Genomic DNA, 24,464 nt, shown 5'->3' with positions numbered 1-24,464 from the left:
TCCATTGACTATTATGTATAGATTCATTAGGTTATCATGGCTATTTTGAGATTATACCTTCCCCAAATCCTACTCTATTACTTCAAGGAGGTATGGAGGTGACATTGGATTCTTGAAGGTAAGTCAGTGCAGATCAAGCTCAAATAGTAGGTCATACCAAGCTACAAGGGTCCTGAGAATAATCTGTAACAGATATTGTATATCCTATTTAAGTATGGAAAGTTTTATTACCTGAAGACTAACCCTAGGTGTGGGCAGTTAAGTGCCAGGTCTAGACTTAGGAAGATCTGTGTGACCCTGGGCAAATCACTTAACCCTGTTTGCTTCAGTTTCCTCATCTATAAAATGAACTGGAGAAGGAAATGGAAAACCACTGTGGTACTTTACCAAGAAAACCCCAGAAGGGGTCAAGAAGAATTTGAAATGACTGAAAATGACTCAACAACAACAAAAAAGAACCTTAGGTAATATAGGTTTTGTAATACTTATAGGGAAAATGTGTTGGGGATTGAAGAAGAGGGAATGGAGGAGTTGAAAGGAGAGAGGGAATATGGCTGCTTGGGAGGCAAAAGGAGAGAGATGCCCCCTGCCAAGAGGCTATATTTTGAAAAATGGGGTTCCCAAGAAATGGGCCAACTAAGATAGCCTGAGGGGATGTCTTCTCTATGGATTGATGTTCAAGATATCCCAGAGCAAGTAAGGAAGGACCCTCCTGAGGGACAAATCTCCTCCCAGACCAAGGTCTCCCAGCAGGGGTCAAATAAGAACTGTCTGTGGTTGAATGGCTGTCCTGAGGTTCAGCTCCCTCTATGTCCCCTGGAATGATAGTCCTCTTATCAGACTGCAGTTATTTAAATAAATATGAATTTTAATAACAAGTTTGGATTGGGGAGATATCAGGGAAGAGGGAATTGGGATTTCCCTAGATTGGGTTTTAGTCTCTCTCAGCTTTTGAGCTGAGGCCAGGCCTCACAGGCTGGTTGAGGGTTTATTTTATTCCTGTATATGCTAATCTATGCTAATTTTATTAAGTTCAAACAGTAACAGTAAACAGAAAAAGGAATAAAAGTTCTGATCTTCAGAGCTGGTTGGGCCTGTCTCTTTGGGCTAATGTCCCTAACTACCAGCCTTACAGCTCAAACTGCTTTCCCTTAAGTCCTTTTGGCTGATGACACGATCACAAGAATACAGGTAGAGCACACAGTTGGAAAATTCAGGAATAGAGGCACTTCTATCCAGAGACAGGGAGAGAGGCTCCTTCCAGTTTGAGGGCCAGGAAGAGAGAGCCTCGGGAGACCAACTGCCACTCCCAGTTGCCCCTCCCCCCACCAACTGTCATTCTTGTCAATATCTTTTCTCTAACATTCCAACTGCTGTTTGTTCCACCTGATTGGCAGAAAGTTTAAAACTTGCTTCAGTTTTCCTTTGTGAACTTTAGATTTACTCCACCCTGCTTAGTCTAACAAAACAGGAATGTCTACACTCTTACTTAAGGATTAAGTATTGAGAAGGATGGCCTATGACAGATGTGCTAGCAAATGACAAATCAGAAACAACTGACAGACCCCTGGGCTGTCCTAAGTCAAGCTTAAGCTACCATTGGTACATGTGAGATGCAGGAAAGTGATGTAAAAATGGTCTATATATTTTGCGTCACTTCCTCTATCAGCCTCTTTTCACAGAGAGGTGGCTCTGATGGCAGTGTGCTGAGCATCTTGGCATCTTGGTGTAGCGGCAGCTATTGTCCTGGCTTGGCAGTGAAAGTCCTTGATACACTACTAGGGGAAGCTTAGTAATCTAGTTCAGGTGAAGCATCTTCTCTGAGCTCTCTCAGAGTTTAGGCTGATTCTTTTCTCCTTTACCTTCCAAAACACTATCCTCTTAGTAAAGTCTCTAATCTTCTGAAAAGACCTCGTGGCAGAGGTCTTTGAACTCCCCAAGGCACAGGCCAGGCAGGAGAAATCCTATACCCTTTCCCTCTCTCTTCTCCTTAAATTCCTTCCCTCTATATTAATTAAACCACCATAAAATTTCCAAACTAACTTGGGCATTTTATTTAGGATATTCCCTGGTGACCAATTAAATTTAGATTAAGCCACAACCCTAAAATTTCCCCTTACACCTTTCCACAATTGTCCCCCTTTTTTGTTGTGACCTTCCCAAGATCACTTATTTTTAATTATATTTTCCAAGCTACTAAATCTAATTTCTAACTACTCCCCCCCAAAATAATAAACTTACCTCAATTACTCTATCACTATTCTATGATAACTTTATATACTCTAAGGAATTCTATGCAGGAAAGTTTGGGTAAAGGTAGTTTTAGGGTTTTACAATAAATTCAGTACAATTTTTTAACAAAATCATTACAAAGAAATTTTAATCTTAGTGCTAATACTACTTACTCTTGCTAAATTAAACTAATATAAACATTTTCCCTATTTTATATATCTATAATTATTTGCAAACTATTTTATATATATATTTCCATTAAACACAATTTCAGCATCAACTTTACAATAAACAATTAAAACACTATCTCCAAATGCAGCTTAAGTCTATTTCTAAGTATAATTATCTATGCTATGTTTAATTTAACTTACTCCTAATCTATTCCCTGTTTATTATAGCTAATCTCTAAATTCCTAGTCTAATCTATAACCTAATTTTATATACAACATATATACATGCTATGCTAAATATTTACCAACTCAATCACTGCTACTAACCTAATTATAGTATATACATTATTTATAGAGATTATTTACATATAATACAATAATATACATAGTTCCCTAATCTTGATGTCAGTCAAATAGAAATATCTATTGATCTTTCTATTTGCCTAAGACCTTATGGAACTAACTATATACATATTTAAATTTTGTATAAATACAATTTCAGATACTTGTTTATTTAAACAAGGTCTCCCAATATGTCAGTTTGTGATTTTGTGTCTTGTATCTAATAGTGTTGTGTTGAATTAATACTTATCAAGTTTCTTCAGATTTCCACTTCTTATGCTGACTGATGGATCTCTTCTTTCTTCCAAGTTATGTAATGTTGCATGATATTTCCCTAATATGTAAAATTAATTTTGTTTTATGATTTCAACACACTCAGTCTTACATATAAGTCTCGTTTTCCATCTGTCCTCTTCTTGTATAAACAAATTTACAAAGTTCAAAGTCTTAGCTGCCCATTTCAGCTTTTTCTCTTTGTTTCTTCTTACTACTAGCTTTTCTTGATGCTTTTCCTCTGGGGTGCTTTAAAATCTTTTCCTCAGGGATGCTTTTCCTCTGGGATGCTTTTTCCTCTGGACTAGAAAGTTGTCTTCTCACTGTGGGATGCTTGACTGCTGGGATCTCATTGTCTCAAACATTATGTGTCACTATTATTTCTTTGTGGCGTACTTTTTGATGTTAATCAAGTCTTTTTTTTCATTTCTCAGCACTATCTTTTGTCTAATTATCTTCTATGTATGTTACAGTGATGTTGAATTTTTCTAGTTTTACATGGTGTGATATGGAAATCAATTTAAAAGACTGATATATATTAATTTAAGGCTGCCAAGGAATTCAGATATGTAATTCCTAAATGAAAACTCAAGTCAGCAGTCAACCTCTTTATGGTGTTTTAATTACAAACAGGAGGAAGAAAAGTATTAGAGGGAGAGAGAGAGAGGGGGGGGGGGGAAAGGGGAGAGAAGGAAATAGGGCTTAAATACCCACTCTGCTTAGGCTGATCCAAAGGCCCAAGGCCTTGGATAGCCGAGGCAAAGAAAAGAGATCAGTCCCTATCACTCATGTGACCAAAATGGAGAAACAGTCTGTGGGCTCCTCCACTCCAAGCACCAGGCTCCCACCATCTTTTCCCCTCCACACAGGAAGTCCCCAGAACTCCTGAGCTGTCCTCTACCTCACTTCCTGTCTCTCATATGTGCCAATGGTGGCTCTAGCTTGATCTATGACCGCCTAGAGGTCTGTCCTTTTTGCATATGTCTGTTGAAGGCCATATTTTCAAATAATTAAATCTTGAGTTTTGCTGCAGCCCTTCCTAATCTTGTTATCCTAAGTAGGGTGGAGATTTTAGTTTCCAAGACCTGATTCTGTTATTCCAAGTATCTCTATTGTTATTGATCAGGAAATAGCTAAATCCCATCTTCTAAAGAATGGTCTGAATAGGGTTGAATAGTTTTGAAATTCACAATCCCCCCTGAGGCCCAAGGAAGGCTAATCTCTCCGATGGGTCTTGTAAACATACTAGCTATGAAATCACAATAGTTAGAGATAAGGGAAAAATAGGAGAGATAGCAAGAGACAGGAAAACCAATGTTTTGCTGGGCATATTGACAAAAGCCAATTAGGGGGCAGTCCCTTTGTCAGAAGAGTGTACATTCAAAATAAATTCAATCAACCTTCAGTTCAAGCAACCACAACCCATGGTTCATTCTTGATCTTGATGTAATGTAGGTTTTCTGGCATCTTTCTGCAACAGTTCATTCTCTGGATTTAGGAGTTAGCAAGCTTCTTCCTTGGCGATGTTTCTCAAACAAACAAAAAAAAAAACTTTTCAAAATCTTGGATTTTTATTAAAATACAATCCCCCCTGAAGTGGGTATGAAAAAAATCCAGTCCAGGATGCATTGTTGAGTTATGGGGGTGTATGAGTCAGTTATTAAAAGAATTCAAAAACAATATAAAAACAAAACAAATAAAAAAGAAAAATACATAAAGGGAAAAATATGGAAGAAAGTTAAACTTTTGGGAGAAAGGGAAGAAAAAAAATTTCAAAATCAGAATCAAAATAACAAAACCTATGTATAAAATGTTGAGTAAACAAGAATAACTTCATAATGGGCCCTTGTAAAGGACCAAATTAAAGTAATTTCTATCCCACAAGTCTGTAGGACAGAATGCAGTAATATTTCACTCACCCATTTGCAGCCAAGACTATAGGAAGTTGTCATATTACAAGAAAGAAAGGAACTAGAATTCTATTTTGATAAGGAAGAGTCATTCCCTGGTCTGACTTTTTTCATTCTCAAGGTTATAGGGAGCCAGCATGATAGTCAAATTTTTGTACTTGTATAAAGAGTGTAGATAAAAGGAAGTCCTATGACTTAACGTTTGTCAAGCACTGCAACCTCGAGTCCACATTAGTATTTCCTGTGTGCTCTTTTGGCACTATTCAGTTAAAGTTTGTGCTCCTTGTTTTTATCCCATTTCCTGGAACCAGACACAAACATTAATCATAGTCCCATAACATTTTATCAATAAATGGCAGGTTCCCACAGTCTAAAGCTGTTTGGGTGTGTATATTTAAACTTATATAACTACAGAGAGAGAGAGAAAAAAAATTTAATTGTATGTACCTTTTGTACAAGAAATGAGGAAAGGGGAAAAATTCAAATATTCAAAAGAAAAGCAATAATAAAAAAATAAGGGAAAGAGAAGAAAAAAAATCAGGAATTCAATGTGTTTTTGAAAAAACAGCATCCACTTGTCAATGGATTATTATCTTCAATGCATGTAATAGGATACAGTCAATCAGTTTCAGCAGAAAATGCTCTCTTTACATGTGAGCAATGAATCCTAGAGTCCTTTTCTCCAACCTTTATAGATGTTGGAATAGTTAACAATATTTGGAACGGTCCTTCCCACGAAGGCTGAGTTGCTCCAGGATGCTGGAAATTCTTAATATACATCTTGTCTCCTGGGTTCTGGTCGTGAGGTGAAAAGTCTAGTGGTCCAGCTTGAACTGCAGCTCTAGATTCATGAAGTTCACACAGTTTATGCTGTAATTCCTGTATATAGGAAGCAATAGTAGTATCTCCCCCTAATAGTGATGTATATGCCAGGGAGAAAGGCTTAGCCTGTATAGGCTGATGTCCAAAAAGCATCTCAAATGGTGATATGTGTAAGTCTCCTCTAGGCCTGCTTCTAAGATAAAATAGGGCCAGAGGGAGAATTTCAGGCCATTTTAAATGGGTCTCAGTGCATAATTTTCCAATCATAGTCTTAAGTTCTTTATTCATCCTCTCCACTTGGCCTGAGCTCTGGGGGTGATATGGAACATGAAATTTGGGAGTTATCCCCAAGAAAGAATATATTTGGTTTAAGACAGAATCGGTAAAATGACTTCCTCGATCAGAATCAATATGTGCTGGCTGGCCAAAAAGAGTAAAATCCGCTGTGACTCGGGTCGCAGGAAATGCTTCCGGCCATCTGGTCAGTTGATCTACTATGACTAGACAAAATTTATAATGTCTGGCTTTTGGCATTGTTATGAAATCTATCTGTAGGTGCTCAAAAGGTGTGTAAGCCAGAGGATGCCCACCGAAAGCTTTGCCACGAAAGGCGTGTTGGTTATATGCCTGGCAGGTAGAGCAGGCTGAACACACTTTAGAGGCTATGGTAGTTATACCAGGGGCTATCCATACTCTCTTAACAGAGTCCATGATGCCCTGGGTAGCAAAGTGACCATTTTTATGAACAAATTGGCAAATTTGGTGATAGAAACTTCTAGGGACCATGGGTTTCCCTTCAGACGATACCCACACTCCATTAATCTGTTTTGCTTTAAATTTTTGTTTCCATTTTTCCACTTCCTTTTCATTATAGGAAAGTGATAAATTTAAATCATAAGTGGTTGTTAATGTTAAAATTAATCCAGGTCCTTCTATGGCTGCTAGCTTTGCAGCGGCATCTGCTTGGTCATTTCCTCTAGAGACAAGTTCAGAGCCACCTGTATGGGCAGGGCAATGAACTACAGCTAGGGCTTCATGTAGTTTGAGAGCAGAAAGTACTTCATTAATAATTTCTGCATTAGCTATGGATTTTCCAGCTGAGGTTAAAAATCCTCCCTGGAGCCATAGCATCCCGACTGAGTGACAAATGCCAAAGCATATCTAGAATCCGTATAAACTGTTGCCTTTTTACCCTTGGCAATTATACAGGCATATTTCAGAGCTATGAGTTCTTCCCCTTGAGTGCTAATATTAGAGGGCTGTGAAGCTGACCACTCAGTGACAAATTCTGTGACCACAGTAGCTCCAGTGTAGCATATGCCATCTCTCATAAAAGAAGAACCATCAGTAAATAAGACCAGATCTGAGGTGTTTAAGGGAGTGTCCAAGAGATCATCTCGAGGCTTTTCTGTCATGGACACTAGTGTTTCACAACTATGTAATGGTTCTCATGAAGTTGGTAAATCTGGAAGCAAGGTGGCAGGGTTAAGAGTTGAACAGCACTTCAAGGTAATGTTTTCATTGTTTAACAAGGTTATTTCATACCTTGTAATTCACTGATCAGAAAATGCCTGTGTTCTATGTCTTAACAACAATGCTTGTACCTCATGTGGGCACATAATTGTTAATGGGTATCCCAATACTAGATCAACAGTTTTTGTCACAAGTAAGGCTTAGGAGCTACTCCTCTAAGACATGTCAGTGCTCCTGATGCTACTGGGTCCAGTTGGGCAGAATAATAGGCAATTGGGCGCTGAGAAGGTCCCAAAGTCTGAGTTAAAACACCTGAAGCTACCTCTTCGCTCATGTACCTACAAAGTAAATGGCTTGTAATCTGGGATGCCTAGAGAGGGGGCAGACAGGATAGCCTTTTTAAGATCTGATAGAGCTGACAGGTGTTCTGGTTCTAATTTGAGTGGTTCAGGGACCGAATCCCTTGTTAGTGCTATAAGGGGTTTAGTAATTTCCCCATAGCAAGGAATCCATTGTCTAAAAAGCCCTGTTGCTCCCAAAATTGCTCTCAATTGTTTCTTAGTGGTAGGAGCACTTAAATTTTGAATATTCTCAATTTGTTTGGGAGAAAGGGCCCCTGCAGTCAGGATGAACCCCAAATATTCTACACATGAACATGAACCATGGAACCATGAGATTTTCCCTGCAATTTTTATAGATGTTGGGGTAAGTAAGCAATACTTCATGTGGTCCAGTCCATTTTATGTCTGCAGCCAATTTTATATTGAAAAATTTTAAGTATACTTTGTCTCCTGGTTTGATATTGTGCAAATTGTAATCCAGGGGTACTCTTTGTTGTATCAAGCCCATTTTGTGCAACTCTGGTATTCTTGTTTGTAAAGATTGTATATATTTTTTTAATTGACAGTCTGGTTTGTGAGAAGTTCTAAGTCAGAGAAAGGAAGGTGTTTTTTTGTTTGCTTCTTCTGTTTGTTTTCTATCAGGTATATAATTTTGTTCTACTTCTAATTCAGTGTCGTCTCCAGGAAGTCTGCTAATGTGAATGTTATTGCATTTTCCTCACCATTGGACCATTCTGTTGTTTGCTCATGCACTTCGATTAATTCATTTGTAGTTTGTTTAGAATCTTTAGAACCCTCTAATATTTGTGTCTTGTATGGTTCTGTTTTTTGTCCTATACTTTCTCTTTCTAAAGTATATTCTTTCCTTTCTGCTAAGTTACTTTTGTCTTGTGCTGAGACATGTTGCAATTCACTATTGCTTGGATCTAATTTTTCATGTTCTTTGCTTTTTAAGTTATAATGCCATAATAAGTTTAAGGTTTGTGTATTACAGACTGTTGACAGTTCTGTTCCTTTCCCTTTCTTTGTATCTTGTTCCATTGTTCCAAAAAATTTCTCTTTAATCTCTGTTACATCATTATCTAATTGGATTTCTTCTTCTATCTGCTCTTTAGTTTTATTGTGTGCTTTTGGATCCCCAAATTCTATTTGCATGAAGTCTCCTTCCTTTCATTTTCCCCATTTCCTTTCCCATTTTTCCTTTTTGATGTAACCCCATGCACCTGGCTTCATAACTAATTTTGTTTGGTAGCACCTGAGACTACTTGTGAATATTGTGGTTTTGCTCCTTGTTGGATGTATCTCTCTTTGGTTTCTAAATTGGTGCTTGCAATGAATTCTTGCAATTACAATGACAACATTTTGTATTTGGTTGTGCATTGTTGCTGCTATACTTTATGTTGCTTTTCCAGGATCTCTGTTGTTAGCTTGGACTAATTGTGCCTTTAAATAACAGTCTTGAACCAGGTCTTTTCCATTTTTCCACATAGGAAACATCTGGGTACGTTTCTCCTTTGATTATTTTGTGTGTAATTTCTTGTGGGTTTGTATGATTGCAGAGCATCTAGATTTTTTATTTCTTCAATTTCTTTATGCTTAATTGTGCTATTTGCCTTGAGCTTGGTTTTAAGCTCTTTTATTATTTCATCCTTTTCCTCTAGGATTTCTTTATGACCTGTGAATATGTAAGTTGCAGTTTTTCTTAAATCTTCCAGACTTAGTGTTTCCCAGTCTGGGCATTGAAGTTTAAAATATGATCTAATAGGTATGTTACTGTCTTTCACAAATTGTCTCCTTATGTGTTGGAGATTTTGTTTATTTAAATTTTCAAATCCAAGCACATCCTCTGCTACTTCAATCACTCTATCAAGGAACTTTGATGGATGTTTCCAACTTTCCTGTCTCAATTTCTCAAATTGTCCCCACGTATCTGGTCTTTTTGAAAAACTTTTCATTGCCTCTAATAGATCTTCTCTGGCCCTTTTTTAGATAAAGTACATTTGTATTATTAGATTAAGTCTGTTCCTTCCTCTGGCCATGATGTTAAATTTTGATTCTTTCTAGTTTCATCAATGAATTGTTGTTTTTCCTTTTTTGAAAATAATTGAGACAAGAATTTCAGTGTCCTGGAAATCTGGATTATAAAGCCTAATTGCTCTTTTAAATTCTTTCAAACATCTCACAGGATCTGAAAACCAGGAAGGCATCCATTTTTTCAGACTTTCAAGGTCTGCTGCTGTAAATGGCTTATGTGTTTAATATTAATTTATATGAATTAATTTATATGAATTATATTAATGAATTTATATGAATTAAATGAATTTATAAATTCATTTAATATAAATTATGCCACTGTCTGGTTGTAGGCTACACCAAAAAAGAACTTTAGGTAATATAGATTTTCACTGTGTAGACCATCTGTTTCCCTCAAATTTCTCCCTCATCTCCACTGGTCCAGGTATAATAATTTTTGCTCTTCCCTTGCAGGCTACATATCTATGCTCCCATCACACGGAAGCCTTATTTGTTTTTGGGATTCACCACATCCAGATCCTCCTCAGAGTTATCTATTATCCTTCAGGCCATTTTTCCTCTGGTTTCAAATTTAGTGCTTTTCTTTCAGTCTTAACTTTCTACTACAACTCTCATACTCAGAGGACTTCATTGCATATTTCTCAGTGTCAAATATCCTGGCCACCTCATTTATCAACCTCCTTATCAACCTCCTCAACCCATTCCCCCTCCAAAAATCCTGGTATCTGTTAAGGGCATTTCTATCTTTCCTATAGGACATTTAAGGAACTCTTCTGTAAAGTTCTTACTCCACACTACTATACTCCACGAGGCATTCAATTGCCAAGTCCTATTCATCCTCTACAACAACTCTTAAATGTGTTTCCTGTTTCTCCACTTGAATGCTATTACACTAGTTCAGGTCCTCATTCCTGCTTGCCTAGACTAGTTATATAATAGTAATAATAATATTTGTATTACCAGTAATAGGTAGTTTTTATGTTACAAAGAGCTATGACTTTAAGGTTTGCAAAGTGCTTTATATACTTTATTTAATTTGATTTTGCCTCCAGTTTTCTCCCCAATCTAACATGCAAAATTAACCTTCTTAAGGCAACACCTGGCCAGCTACTTTATCAGTATCTTCCTCAAAAATCTTTCTTTTCCTATGGCCTCTAAGATAATAATGGCTAACATTTAAATCATGCTTTAAGGTCAAAATGAACTTTAGCTAGATTACCTCATTTGATCTAAAAACTTCTATAGGCTCTAACTCCAACTCCAATCTTTCTATTCTAATTTCACTCTTCATACAAGGAATATTTTCCAGCTAACTGGACTACAGTTTATTTCATTTCAGTTGCCTTACCATTTTCTATATCTACATCTTTGCACAAGTTATTACTAGAATGCACTCCCTCTCCTTATCTCTTGATTTTCAGTATCTATTTAAGTTCCTTCAGGGCACAGCTCAGCTCCCACCTCTGATTAATCAATCTATCAACATTTATTTAGCACCTGTGGGGAACTGTGCCAAGCACTTTAGAAACATCTTATTTGACCCTCACAACAACCCTGGTACTATTACTAGACCCACTTTACAGTCCAGGAAACTGAGCCAAACAGAAGTGACTTTCCAAAAGGTTACACAGCTATTAAGTGTCTGAGGCTAATTTTGAACTTAAGGTTTATAAATCCATTGATATATATCATCATATATATTCTCACAACACTGTAAATCCTGGAACTAGGGATATTATTATACCATTTTATACCTGAGGAAACTAAGAGGGTAAATGACTTGCCCTAGGTCACCAAACCTAGGTAATAGCAGAGTTGGAATTCAAACCAAATCCCTCTTAACTAGAAGTCTAAAATTTTCTATTACACAGTGCTGATTGAAAGCAGGAATTTTTATTTTTGGTCTTGGTGCTTTGCATATAATAGGCAATAAATGATTGATGTATTTTTCTTTTTTTGGGCCTCAGATTCACCTTTAAACTGAGTGAATTAGTTTGAATTACAAAGTCCTCTTTAACCCTAACAATCTGTGACTAGGGTTATTAGATTATTAGATTGTAAATTCCTCAAGGGCAAGCAAGGTCTGTCTTTTCCCTTTTTTTAGTATCCCCAGGTTAGCACAGTACTTGGCATATTGTTAGCACTTAGATAAATATTATCTATCGAATGCTCGAAATGTTAAAGAGACTTAAGCATCCACTGAAATAGAACTGAATATATAATTATCCCCTGAATACTACACACTACCTGAGGAGTTTTTTTTTATCCCTCAGAGCAGGGAAGACCACTGAGGCCATCAGCTACGACCAGAAATTCCACATGGACTTTGATGCTGTAGCGAGGACTTTGGATCCGCAGAGTTCCAGGGCTCAAAAGTAGCTCTGCCGCTTCACACGTGAAGTGTCGGAAAAAACAATTAATTACCTATTCTGGGATTTTTTTCTCCAGTCAATAAACACTCAAGCGCCTACCTACCACACTCGGCTTAAGCGTCCGGGCATACAAAAGACAGTCCCAGCTCCCTAAGGGGCGTGGCCTGCTCGAGCTCGAAGGCCATTTTCCGAGCTGAGTTTAGGATCAAAATCTATAAGAAGCCCATGACTTAAAGGTAAAATAGTTCACTTTTGAGAAACTCTAATTTGGGGGGGACGTACTTCCCCTCACCTAAAGGTTATACTTTCGCCACAAAGAAATGGAAGGAAAAAGAACTTCCTCTAACACCCTCAAACTGCGTTCTTAAGCACACACCCACGCGCGCGCGCGCGCGCACTCTCGCTGCTTTTTATACTCGAGCGTGCGTTCTGACGCTACCCGTGGCGCCCTGACGTCACCACGCCGACGGCAGCTCCTGCGTACCCTCGCACATTCGCCGGTGGCGGCGTGGTGACGCTTGCGTCAGCAAGGAGCGGGGCTGGGGGCTCCCGTTTTGAAGTCGACTGCTGGCCGGCGGCTGCTGTTTGCTTTTGCATCTGCTGCTACTGCGGCTGCCGCTGCCGCTGCCGCCGCCGCCACCGCCACCGCTACCTCCACCACCACCACCGCCGCCGCTGTCGAATCCCTTCCAACTCCCTTTCTTCCGCGAGGACTACCTCGGAGAGGCCGCTGGGCAGATGCGCGAGAGGCCGCCCCGGAGTTCACTCGGTGTTTAGGCTCCCGGCCCCGAGGCCTTGGGCCTTACTACCTGCCTCGGGGGCCCCGAACTAGTGCCTCAGCCGGCACCCCTTTTACCCCCCTTGCGTAGTGCCCCGGGAGCCCCGAACCGCCGCACCCAACGCGGCGCCGGGTCGGCCGGCCATGGCCGTCTCCAGGTAAGTATCGTGCACTCGCTAGGGGCTGGGCAGGGATTCACTGCCCCTCTCCCATCTTGCTGGGGATCAGTGCCCACTCCCCCGGGGTATTAGAGGGGACCTAGCATCACGGGCAAAAGCTTCCATTGTCATGGGATGGAAGCCCCACTGGCGCCGGGGCTTTTGCCCCACAGTCTTCAGGGGTTGGATCTCACTTGGCTTGGTTCCGGGAGCTCTTTTCCTTGTTGGGGAATCGGTTCCTGAGCATGTCAAGAGTTCCACCAGCCTCTCCTTTCTTTCCGGGTTTCCTTTCTTGGTTTTCACTGTCCTCCTGCCAAACTCTAGCGCTAACTCCCCCCCACCCCCTTACCTATCTGGATATTTAAGTATCTTTACTTATTCCCAACTCCTGCTATGTCAGACGTTTTGGGTGTATACAATAGAAGTATGAAGAGAGTTCATTCATTCAAGATGCGTTAACACCCCGGTTCCCATCACTTTCTGGAGAACTTCTTCCTTGAGGGATTTTTCTTTTCTCTTCCTCCTTTTATTAGTGTTAATTCAGTTTCCTCTTCTTTTAGCAGAAGGAAAGAGGCAATTCTTACACATAACTTACCCCAAACTCCAGGGCACTTTTCTTCGTTAGGGCTTAAAGCTGACATGACATAACTTGAATGTTTAAGAAATGTTACCAGTTCGAAAGGGTCGGGCAATAAAAAGGAAAGTAATAAAGCAATTACAGAAGTAAAAAGTAGGGATGTATCCCCTCCTCTTATCCTTTCGACTTCACTCTCCCTGGATGAGGCAGTCTTTCTCCTATTCCCTTTTCCCCCTCTTCCTCTCCTCCAAGTAGCAGTGGCTGCTATTTACGTTATTATCTTGGTGTCATACATATACATGGATTTGGATTGAAGCTTTATGAGATGATAGGATCAGAGTAATTAGTATTAAGAAACACATTTCAGAGAAGCAGTAGTTGGGAATAACCCTATTCACCAGAAACTTCTTACAACTCAGAACTTGTCTTGCTTGGATTTCCTTAAAATTAAAACCACATATTTATTGAGTGTCCATTATGTGCAATTGATAGTGCTAATAATCTGTTGGACCATCTCTATATATTTCACAGAAATCTTTGGAGACTGATATTGTGGGATATTGATCAGATACAGATAAAGCTGCCCATCATTGATAATGGTGAAAAAGATGTTGCTAGGCATCTTTTAGAGTAGTCAGTTAGTTAGAGAAGTAAGCCCTTACCTGCTTTCTTTCAGAGTAATATCTGATAAACAGTTGTCCAGAAAAATATTCTCTAGTTACAATTGGCATTTTTTTTTCAAAACAGTCCAAGTTTAGTAATTAGAACATTTAAATAACAATATTTTCAATTTTTTGCAGTTGCAGAGGACAAGTTTTAATAAACTTTCAGAACTTAGTTTAAATATTTTTCTTCTTAAGCATACTTTGACCCAACTCTTACTACTTCATTTTCTTGAATTTGTTACCTACCACATTTGTTGAAATACAAATTTAGTCTGTCATCTGTTTGGCAAGATCCATAATGTTTAAAGGGAAAAGTGCTTGAGTTGAATTAATTCCTTAGCAGAAGCTGGGAAAAGTTTCATACTATGAGATGATGTTTCTTCTAGGCAATATGGATTCGAGTAATGAATTGACCCAGTTGTACTTTTTTTTTCTTTTTAAGCCGATACCTTTTGTCTTAGAGTCACTACTGTGTATTGGTTTCAAGGCAGAAGAGCAGTAAGGGCTAGGCAATGGGGGCTAAGTGACTTGTTCAGGGTCATAGATCTAGGAAGTATTTGAGCCCAGATTTGAATCTAGGCCTGACTCTCAATTCACTGAGCCACGCAACTGCCCTTTAGTTTGTTGTCCCCAGTTACACTTTAGAAGATTTGAACGGGCTTTGTTCATTTAGTTAGCCTGGCACCTACTATGTGCCAGACACCTTAAAAGTTCTGAATCTACAAATTTAAAAATGAGCATACTTGAAAGGATATAACATTCTCACAGATAAGCAAATACAACATATTTTTTAAATGAATACATTTTTTTTTTCCCAGAGGGGCATTAACAACTGGGGGAGGGAATAGAAAGGCAGTGAACTACAGATTATAAGAGATAGAGATAGGAGAAAGAGCATTCCAGGTAAGGAGACAACCTGTAGAAAGATATATTGGCCATCCAGCAATTCTTCAGACCAATATGGCAGGAGTGTAGAGTATGGAGGGAATGTAAGGTCAGTCTGAAAAGATAGACTTGGGGTACATTATTAAGCACTATCCAATAGAGGAACTGTCATTCTGTCCCAGAGGTAATGGGGAAGCTACTGAAGCTTCATGAATAGGGCAGCCAGCACCTCTACATTTGATCCATTTCCATCTACTCCAGTAGGTTCCCCCTTCAAACATCCTTTTTCTCTTTCTAATCTTCAGACTCTTATCTATTAGTTCTTCTTTGTTCCTTTCAAACATGACTGCCTTGTCCTCTAGCTGTCATCTTTTCTCCTTTCCCTTTTTCATACAGGCTCCAAGAAAAGCAAACAATAAACTATACTTATTATCTCCATTAATTCTCTCTTTTCTTCTCCACTTATTCTCTCATTTCCCCCACTTCTATCATCATCACTCAACTGAAACTACTTTTTCCTTTAAAGAGAGGGTTTTCCTGACATTGTTCCTTCCTTGTTCTCTTACCTCTCTAACCATTCCTTCCCAGTCTTTTTTACTGGATATTCATCAAAATCTTGCCTTCTAGATGTAGAGGTACCCTTGTGTCTCTGTCCTGATCGGTCTTCCTCTCTGTTCTATTTTATTAGCTCACATGGAATTAATTATTATCTAGATGACAGAGGTATTATATATAAGGCAGCTGGCTTATATATAATATCAAGGTTAGAGTGTAGAACCTGAAGTCAGGAAGATCCGAGTTCAAATTTGGCTTTAGATACTAGCTGTGTAACCTTGGGCAAATCATGTAATCTGTCTTAGCTTCTCACTCTGTAATATAAGTATAACAATAGCACCTTCCTCCTAGGGTTGTTGTGAGGATAGAATTAAATAATATTTGTATTTTGCAAATCTTAAAGCACTTTATAAATGCTAACTATTATTCTTATATACGTCCAACTCCAGTCTCCCTACTGAACTCCAGTCCGGCATCACCAACTGCTTGGTTTTTTGTTTTTTTTTTTTTACATGTTCCATACACATCTTAAACTCATATGTCCAAAACAGAATTCCTTTATCTTTCTTCTGAATCCCACTAGTTGGATGAACTTCTCTATTTCTTTTAAGGGTATTATTATTCTTCCAGGGACATAACCTCAGTTATCTTGAACTCTTCATTTTCCTTCACCCCCACCTATCTAAGCAATTGCCAAGTATTCACTTTCCTGTACCTGTGACATCTCTCTCATGTAGCCACTGCTGATTACTCTCCTCAGTTCAGATACTCATCATCTCTTAGCTGAGTTATTCTCTGACCTAGACTATTGCTGTGACCTTCTAATTGGTCTCCCTGCCTTAAATCTCTTTCCACTCCTGGCCATTCCATTGTCTGCCAATCTGTCAGAAAGATTTTTCTTAGATGAGATCTGATCATGGGAATCCTTTTCAATAAAACTTCAGTGGTTCTGTATTGCCTTCAAGATCAAATAGAAAAATCTCTAGTTAACTTCTGAAGCCCTTCACAACATGACCTCAAACCTACTTTTCCAACCTCATTACATATTATTTCTTTTTGTACATGCTTCAGCTTGCTCAAATGAACCTTCTTGCTACTCCTCAGACATGGCACTCCATCTCTCTGTGCTTACATTCTGGTTATACCCTATGCCTTATCAAAAGAGACAATACTTGAAAAGAGTGCTTAGGGGACAGTACCTAGTACATACTAGGCACTATATAAATGGTTAATTCCTTCTTCCTTTCTCTGCTCCCTCTCCTCTAATCCTCTTCTGGAATATACTCAGGCTTCTTTCTTCTTTTATAGAATCCCTCACTTCATAAAAGATTCAATTCAAGCACCACCTTTTGCATAGTCTTCCCAGATCCTCTCACAGCCTTCCCTCTTTCCTTATCTTGTATTTCTTTTGTATATATTTATTATTCACAGACTTATATAGATGTACATTGAGTTTGCTTCCCCTATCATGCTATTTTCCTCCACCATACAGTAGGACGCAAAATAAATGCTTTTTTTATTGTTGTATGCTTTACAGCCTATCAATTTAGCAGCCATGTAGAGGATAAAATGGAAAGGATAAAGCCCTTCGTTCAGGACACCTAACAACAAGTGTTTTCTGAATGACTACCTAAAAATTTTAAGGGTTATTGTTCCTCCAACCAAGATCTTTTTTTACTTACTTTATCAACTCTCAAGATGTTTATTAAGAAAGGTTTTACAAAGAATCTTTATGTCACTTTTTAAAAAAGATACAGGCCTTTCTGGGTTCAAATGAAATACTATTCTAATGTCAAATTGTAGAATTACCCATGTGATTGGATGGAGGGAAAAGCTGGGTGTGGTGACATAAGTCTCCAAAACCTACTGCAGAGGAGACTGAGGCTGAGGCCTGAACTGGTAGATTGCTGGAATCCAGGAGTTTTGAACCAAGGTAGGATTAAAACTGATTTGGTGTCCACACCAACTTTGGCCTCAATATGGTAAGCCCCTAGAGTGGAAGATGTGGGGGGAATGAGATACTTTCAGCCCGCCTAAGCAGGGGCAAACTGTTCTAGGTTCTAGGTTGGAAAGGAAAATAAGCAGGTCCAAATTTTCTGAGCTGATTGGCAGAAGGATTTGCCCTGTGATTGGCTGCTGCAATTATGGCCCAAGTGAGATAGGCAGACTCAGTTGACTTCTCTCTTCTTCTTCCTCCTTACCACTAATAAAATAAAAAGGTTATCCATGTGTAGATGCACTTTATGAATTATCCATTGCAAAATTTTAATCCCTGACCTTTTCTCTACTACTCAGCATGTTTTCTGAGCTGCCTTCCTTCATCCTTTAGTTGGTGTTGTATGCTTAGGGAACACAGCCTAATTTTAATATTAACTTGAGCAAACTGAAGAAGGTAATACTGTTTATGAAAAGGGCAATGTAATATTTGCCATGGTCAAATAAAAATTATTTTGGTATTTAGTGTTCCTAATTGAAAGGAAACTGCATAGTATTTTTATTTATTTAAAGTAAATATTAAATTGTTTGTTTCCCAAGGATTCTTCTTGCTTTAATGACATTGATGATTTCGCCATAAATTAGACAGTGAAAAATTTTCTAGTATTTTTCTTTTATATTATATTTTATTTTTTCCCAATTACATGTGATAACAATTTTTAATATTCCTTTTCTAAAACTTTGAATTACATATTCCCTTTCTCTCCTCCCGGATTTGGTAAGCAATTTTGTATAGATTATACATACATGAGCATGTAAAACATATTTCCATATTGGTAGTATTAGGGAAGAAGATATATGTAAAACTTAAAAACAACTCAGAGGATGAAGGGAAAATATATAATGCTTTCATCTATATTTATACTCCATCAGTTCTTTCTCTGAAGGTGGATAGCATTTTTCATCACAAATTTTTTGAGATTGTCTTGGATCCTTGTATTAAGAATATCCAAGTCCTCGACAGTTGTTCATTAGATCATATTTGCTGTTATTTGTATAATTTCTCCTGGTTCTGAACACTTCATTTTTAATCAGTTCATGTAAGTCTTTTTAGGTTTTTCTGAAAGCTTTCTGCTCATTTCTTATGATGCAATAATATGCCGTTACAATCATATACTATAACTTGTTCTGCCATTCCATTGCTTTTGGGCATAGTTCCAAATTGCTCTCCAGAATGGTTGCATCAGTTCACAACTCCAACAGTGCATTTCCTACATCCTCTCCAACATTTATCATTTTCTTTTTGGGTCATATTAGCTAATCTGATAGGTGTCAGGTAGAACCTCAGAATAATTTTAATTTGCATTTTCCTAATCAGTAGTGATTTAGAGCATTTTTATCATGTGATCATATTGATTTCTTCTTCTGGAAACTGCCTCTTCATATCTTTTAACCATTTGTCAATTGGAGAATGACCTTTTTTCTTTTCTTTTCTTTTCTTTTCTTTTCTTTTCTTTTCTTTTCTTTTCTTTTCTTTTCTTTTCTTTTCTTTTCTTTTCTTTTCTTTTCTTTTCTTTTCTTTTCTTTTCTTTTCCCTTACCTTCCATCTTGGAGTCAATACTGTGTATTGGCTCCAAGGCAGAAGAGCAGTAAGGGCTAGGCAATGGGGGTCAAGTGACTTGCCCAGGGTCACACAGCTGGGAAGTATCTGAGGCCAGATTTGAACCTAGGACCTCCTGTCTCTAAGCCTGGCTCTCAATCCACTGAGCTACCCAGTTGCCCCCATGACTTGTTTTCTTACAAATTTGACTCCATTTTTTCAATTATATATTTGAGAAATGAGACTTTTATCAGAGATATTTGCTCTAAATTTTCCCTCAGCTTTCTGCTTTCCTTCTAATCTTGGTTGCACTGGTTTTGTTTGTTCAAAGACTTTTAGATTTAATGTAATCAAAACTACCCATTTTATATCTCATAATGTTCTTTATCTGGTTATAAATTCTTCCCCTCTCCATAGATCTGACAGGTAAACTGTTCTATGCTCCTTGAATTTGCTTTCACTATCTTTTATGTTTAAATCATGTACGTATGTTTACTGTATTCTTGGAATATGATGTGAGATGCTGGGTCTTCTAGTAGACTTCAGTAAAGTTTTGAGCCTGACTAGTAATTCCTTGGAAGCAAAATTTTTCACATAAAAACCAAGTAAATATTGTCATTGTCTTTGCTAAAAATTTTGCAGTATTTTAAAGTATCAAAGTAATGCAATAGACAGTTATGGACTTTATTCAGTTACATTTCATTTATCTACAGATTAATATGACACTTTGTTATCCTCCAGATCTTCTATACTAAAGCTATGTCCTGTATTTAGTGAGATAGAAGCAAACTCAGAGGCCAGTGCCAATTTAGGAAAGTGATGAGTTTACATCTAGGCATGAGTATCTTTTTGATTCTGTTCTCAAACCAAATGAGTGATTTTAGATTGTTCTATGTTACTTTTACCTGCTTTTTATATGAGAGTTGGCTATAGTTACATAGTTTTTTATATTCTGTTTAATATGTACCAATTTGTTTTCTTCTTATCAGTGTCCTAGTTTTCTCTTTCAGGTAGGGATCATGTCAGTTTTTTGCTTCTTCTAAGAAGAATCAGTCTTTGACATCTTTATTACTGTATTCATTTTTTTTTGTACCTAATTCTTCTTTGTGCAGTCACAAAGCTATAGTGGATATGTTAGAATTCTTGTAATTATAAGTTTCTTTATATCTAGATACCTACTATGTCAAATACGAATATAGTTTATAACATTTTTTTTAAATGATGAATGTGAGTTTTGTGATTTTTTTTTTTAAGTTTGCCCAAGTGGTAAAAATTCGTGTGTCCCTAAGAACATTTATAAAATATCCTGATTCAATTTATGGTAATTTGTTTGTTTTAGAAACCATTTTCTGGGCTTATGAAATAGTCATGTATTTGCTGAAATTTTGGAAGTGATGTAATTAACTAGAAGAAATTTCAGTGACAACTGAGTGCTTGGACTTTACCTCCAGGAGAGTGGTAGAAAGTTCTTATATATGCCCATGGGCTTTCTTAGGAGGACTAATTAGACTACTTTGGTGGTATTTCAGAAAATTGTTAGATTAAACTGGGAGATTTTTTCCAATAGAGATTTCCAGATGTGAAGTTTCCTAGCTGATTGTCCTGGGAAACTTAGCAAAGAAACTCATAATTTTGACTAGAAGCAAAGGTTGCTTGTGGTTACTGAATATACTTTCTAGTAGGAAGGAAAGAAAGACAGAAAGAAACAAGCATTTGCTAAGCACCTACTATATTCCAGATACTGTGCTACTTCATAAATATCTCATTTGATCCTCATAAAGATCCTGGGAAATATGTGCTTACTCCATATCTAGAGCTCTCCTCATTGTACCACTAATCTATCATAGAACCCAAAAGGAAGAGAATGAATTTTTTAAGGGTTTAAAACTGAAAAGATTTGCCTGTAGAGAGAGATAAGGAAAGGTCTCTGAGGCATTGTAGAAAAGATTCACCCATGTAAATTGAACTTTCCCTAGGTTCCTTTGTCTCTTTTGAGTTTTAATCCCAGTGGGTAGCCTCTTTGTATCTTTAGCTTTCCTGTTTCCTCATTCTGCAGTATTTTCTCTTGCAATTGAAAAAGCTTTTCACTTTAAATCACAGGCTCAAAGTTTGGCTGTGCTAGAACAAGATATAAACCCATGGAACCAGGCTTTGTGTTGGATATATTGTTATTTGTTACTCTGACAGTTTTCCAGAGAAATACATTATTCTGAGAATGTCAATTAGTTTATAAACTGTGAAATCATGTCTTACCTATTCTATTTAATATAGTCATAGGATGTTTATGGCCCACAAAGTAGAATGTGGACCTGGAGTCAGGGAGACTTGAGTGCAAATTCAGCCTTACTAGCCATGAGACCCTGGATAAGTCATTTGACTTGTCCCTGTCTCAGTTTCCTCAGTGGTAAAATGGGAGTGATAATAGCACTTATCTCTAGGGGTATTTTGAGGATCAAATGAGAGAATACTTGTAAAAGTGCTTACCACAATGCCTGGTACAGTGTAGGCACCATGTAAATGCTTATTCCCTTCCCTCATTTTTTCCTTTTGTCACTTTGTAAAATGCTTGGTGAGTTCTTGTTGCTTGCTAAATAGCAATCTAGAACATTTCTTACCTAGTTATATAAGTGGGTGAGATTTCTCTCAGTCTTATCTTTTTTTTTGAATAATCATGAATTTATACTTATGACTTAAGTGATGCCTATTTGATGTGAAGTAGACCAGATAATATTAGCACAATAGAAATTCATAACTAGTGAATATTGACAAAATACAATTGACTGTTTTCTTATTGAGTTGTACAAATCTTTCCTTCTCTAATTTTAGTACCTTTTATTTAATTTTGCATCTTTTACCTCCCCCCCCCCCCATATGTCCATCATTCCTAGAAATGGCTTTCCAGCTAGTTTTGTTAAAGAGAAGATTTAGTCAGAAGGAGCCTTCTTGATAAGTACTATGTTCCCACAATCAGCTTGCCTTCCTTTAATTTTTCCTTTATTGTCTGACCTTTCATACATCCACCAGGGTCCTTTTCTGACCACAGTCAAACTTAACACTGACTCTGTCCCATTGCCACATGTCCTTTTTCCTTCCTTTCCATTTCTCTGGAAACTCTTATGCTGGAACCTAGTCTTGCTGCTAAACCTGCTTGCCACACTGAACCTCATTGCCTGACAGTTTGTCCTTTGTGCAGCAGGTCAGAGTACTTGTTTAGCCCTAGATCTCATGTTTTTTCTATTATCTTCCATTTCTTTGGTAACCTTATCGGTTTTTTGTTTTGGAGAAAGTAATGATAGACCACCAAATAGGACTTTGAGCCAGAAGGTCTGGAAAAAGTTCCTCAAAAATGTCCTCACTTCTCTCCATTGTGACAAATAAGACCACCACATAGGTGGAACATACAGAGAAGAAAGCAGGCCTGTACTAAGAGAGCTAGTTAGTTGGTGGAGGGAGCAAGGGTAACAGAAATTTGTATTGGGATGCAAGGCTGTGTAGAGATGTGAGGCAGGGAGGGACTGTGTGGTCATGGGCCTGAATCAGAAGGAAGTCCATTGTTGGAACACAGTGTCTAAAGGAAACTGTTTAAGACAATAAAAAGGGAAGGTCAACCTAAAGGAAAGGAACATTGAAGGGATACAGTGCTTTACCCTATATAGACCAAGCAAGTTAATTCTTTTGGTGTGTGTAATACTAAAGTACTGCCACAAATTGATCAGTTTGCCTTCTGCAACACTTAGCAAAAGTTCTTTTACCTTACTGACTTCTTTTGTTCTAGCTGGTATAGATATAAGATGATTTTGTTTCTCAGAGGAAGCAGAAATTTGTTAACTATCCCATAACATGCCATTTTTTAATTCCTTATATTTGTTTTTATCATATCAGTCCCTTGATAATTGAATCCTTATCTGCAATTTAGATTACATACCATGCTTTTTACATGTCAAATGCTAATTCAGTCAGCATTGTGTATACCTTTGAGGCACTGTTCTATAGGCTGGAGGGAGATACAGAGGAGCGGAAGACTGTAATTGAGAATATATATATATATGAATACATGGAAAGGTAAATAAAAATTCAATAGGAGATGATTCTATTATTAGGAATCAGGAGAACTGTGTGGTTCAGCCTGTCCTCTGATTCCTCCCCCCAATCGAAAGGAAGGTGAGAAGTGAGCGAGTAGTTAGAAAGGTTACATTATTATTCTTAAGATTAGGGAAATTTGCTTTACATTGTTGGAGACAGAGGGGTAAGAGCCAATTTAGCTAGTCAGTTAATTAGCATTTAAGAATTTGTCATGGACCAGATTGTGCATTAAGTCCTGGGGATACAGAAAGAAGCAAAAGACAATCACTACCCTCAAAGAACTCACAATTTAATGGAAGAGACAAGAGTAGACAAATATCTACAAATGAACCACATATAGGATAAATAGGAAGTAATTAAAAGAGGGGAAGGCACTAGAATTAAGAGGTTTCCTGTAGATGGTATTTTAATTGTGACCTGAATGAAACCAAGACAAAGATGAGGAGGGAAGGTATTCCAGGTTTGAGGAATAGCCAAGGAAAACACCCAGAATTGATGGAAGGGGTTTTGAACAACCAGGAGACCAGTGCCATTGGATTGAAGAGCATTTGAAAGGAATAAGTTGTAAGAAGACTAGAAAGATGTATATGGTGGGGCTAATTTATGACGGGCTTTGAATACCAAATAGAGGATTTGTCATTTGATCCTTGGGGTGTTAGGGAATCACTGGAGTTTACTGAATAGAAGGGGTGACATGGTTAGACCTGTGATTTAGGGAAATCACTTTGTTGCTAAATGGAGATTAGAGACTTCAGTTATTCTTTTTTTTAATTCTTTTTCATCTTTATTTTATTCCAATAGTAAATTTACACATAAATTTTCCAAAGCTACACGTTTCATGTTGTTTCCTCCCCTCTTCCCTTGTTCCAGAGTTGACATGCAATTCCACTGGTTTATAAATTTATTATCACTCAAAACATTTCCATGTTATTCATTTTTGTAAGCAAATAATCTTACAAAACCAAAACCCCAAATCCTATACTCAAATAAACAAGTGATAAGTCATGTTTTCATCTGCATTTCTACTTAGGAAGAGACTTGAGATAGGCAGAATCACCAGTAGGTGATTGCATTAGTCCAGGTATCAGCAGGGTAGTGGTATCAGAAAGAAGGGGGTATTGTTCAGAGAAAAGATGTTGGAAAGTGAGTAATTGAGAATGACACTAGTTTTCAAGTCTGGAGAACTAGAAGGATGGTTTTGCTCTCAATAGGGATGTTTAGGATGGGAGGGCATTTCTTGAGACTGGTGAATTTAATTT

The 24,464-nt window shown here is 37.7% G+C and overlaps 1 protein-coding gene across 3 annotated transcripts in view; it reads left to right on the top strand.

Moving 5' to 3' along the window:
- Positions 1-12,439: 12,439 nt before the first annotated feature.
- Positions 12,440-24,464, top strand: part of BTAF1 (B-TFIID TATA-box binding protein associated factor 1) — a 118,524-nt gene continuing 106,499 nt past the window's right edge. The window contains exon 1 of one of the 3 annotated variants that reach the window (XM_007478817.3): positions 12,440-12,905. In XM_007478817.3, the coding sequence (XP_007478879.1) occupies positions 12,892-12,905 (14 nt within the window). In that variant the 5' untranslated portion in view covers positions 12,440-12,891. The remainder of the gene's footprint in view (positions 12,906-24,464) is intronic. The other 2 variants (XM_056802583.1, XM_007478816.3) reach the window with 2 other exon arrangements.

The sequence above is a fragment of the Monodelphis domestica genome, chromosome 1 (assembly GCF_027887165.1).
Source record: "Monodelphis domestica isolate mMonDom1 chromosome 1, mMonDom1.pri, whole genome shotgun sequence".
NCBI lineage: Eukaryota > Metazoa > Chordata > Mammalia > Didelphimorphia > Didelphidae > Monodelphis > Monodelphis domestica.
This window is presented reverse-complemented; position numbering and strand designations above follow the sequence as displayed.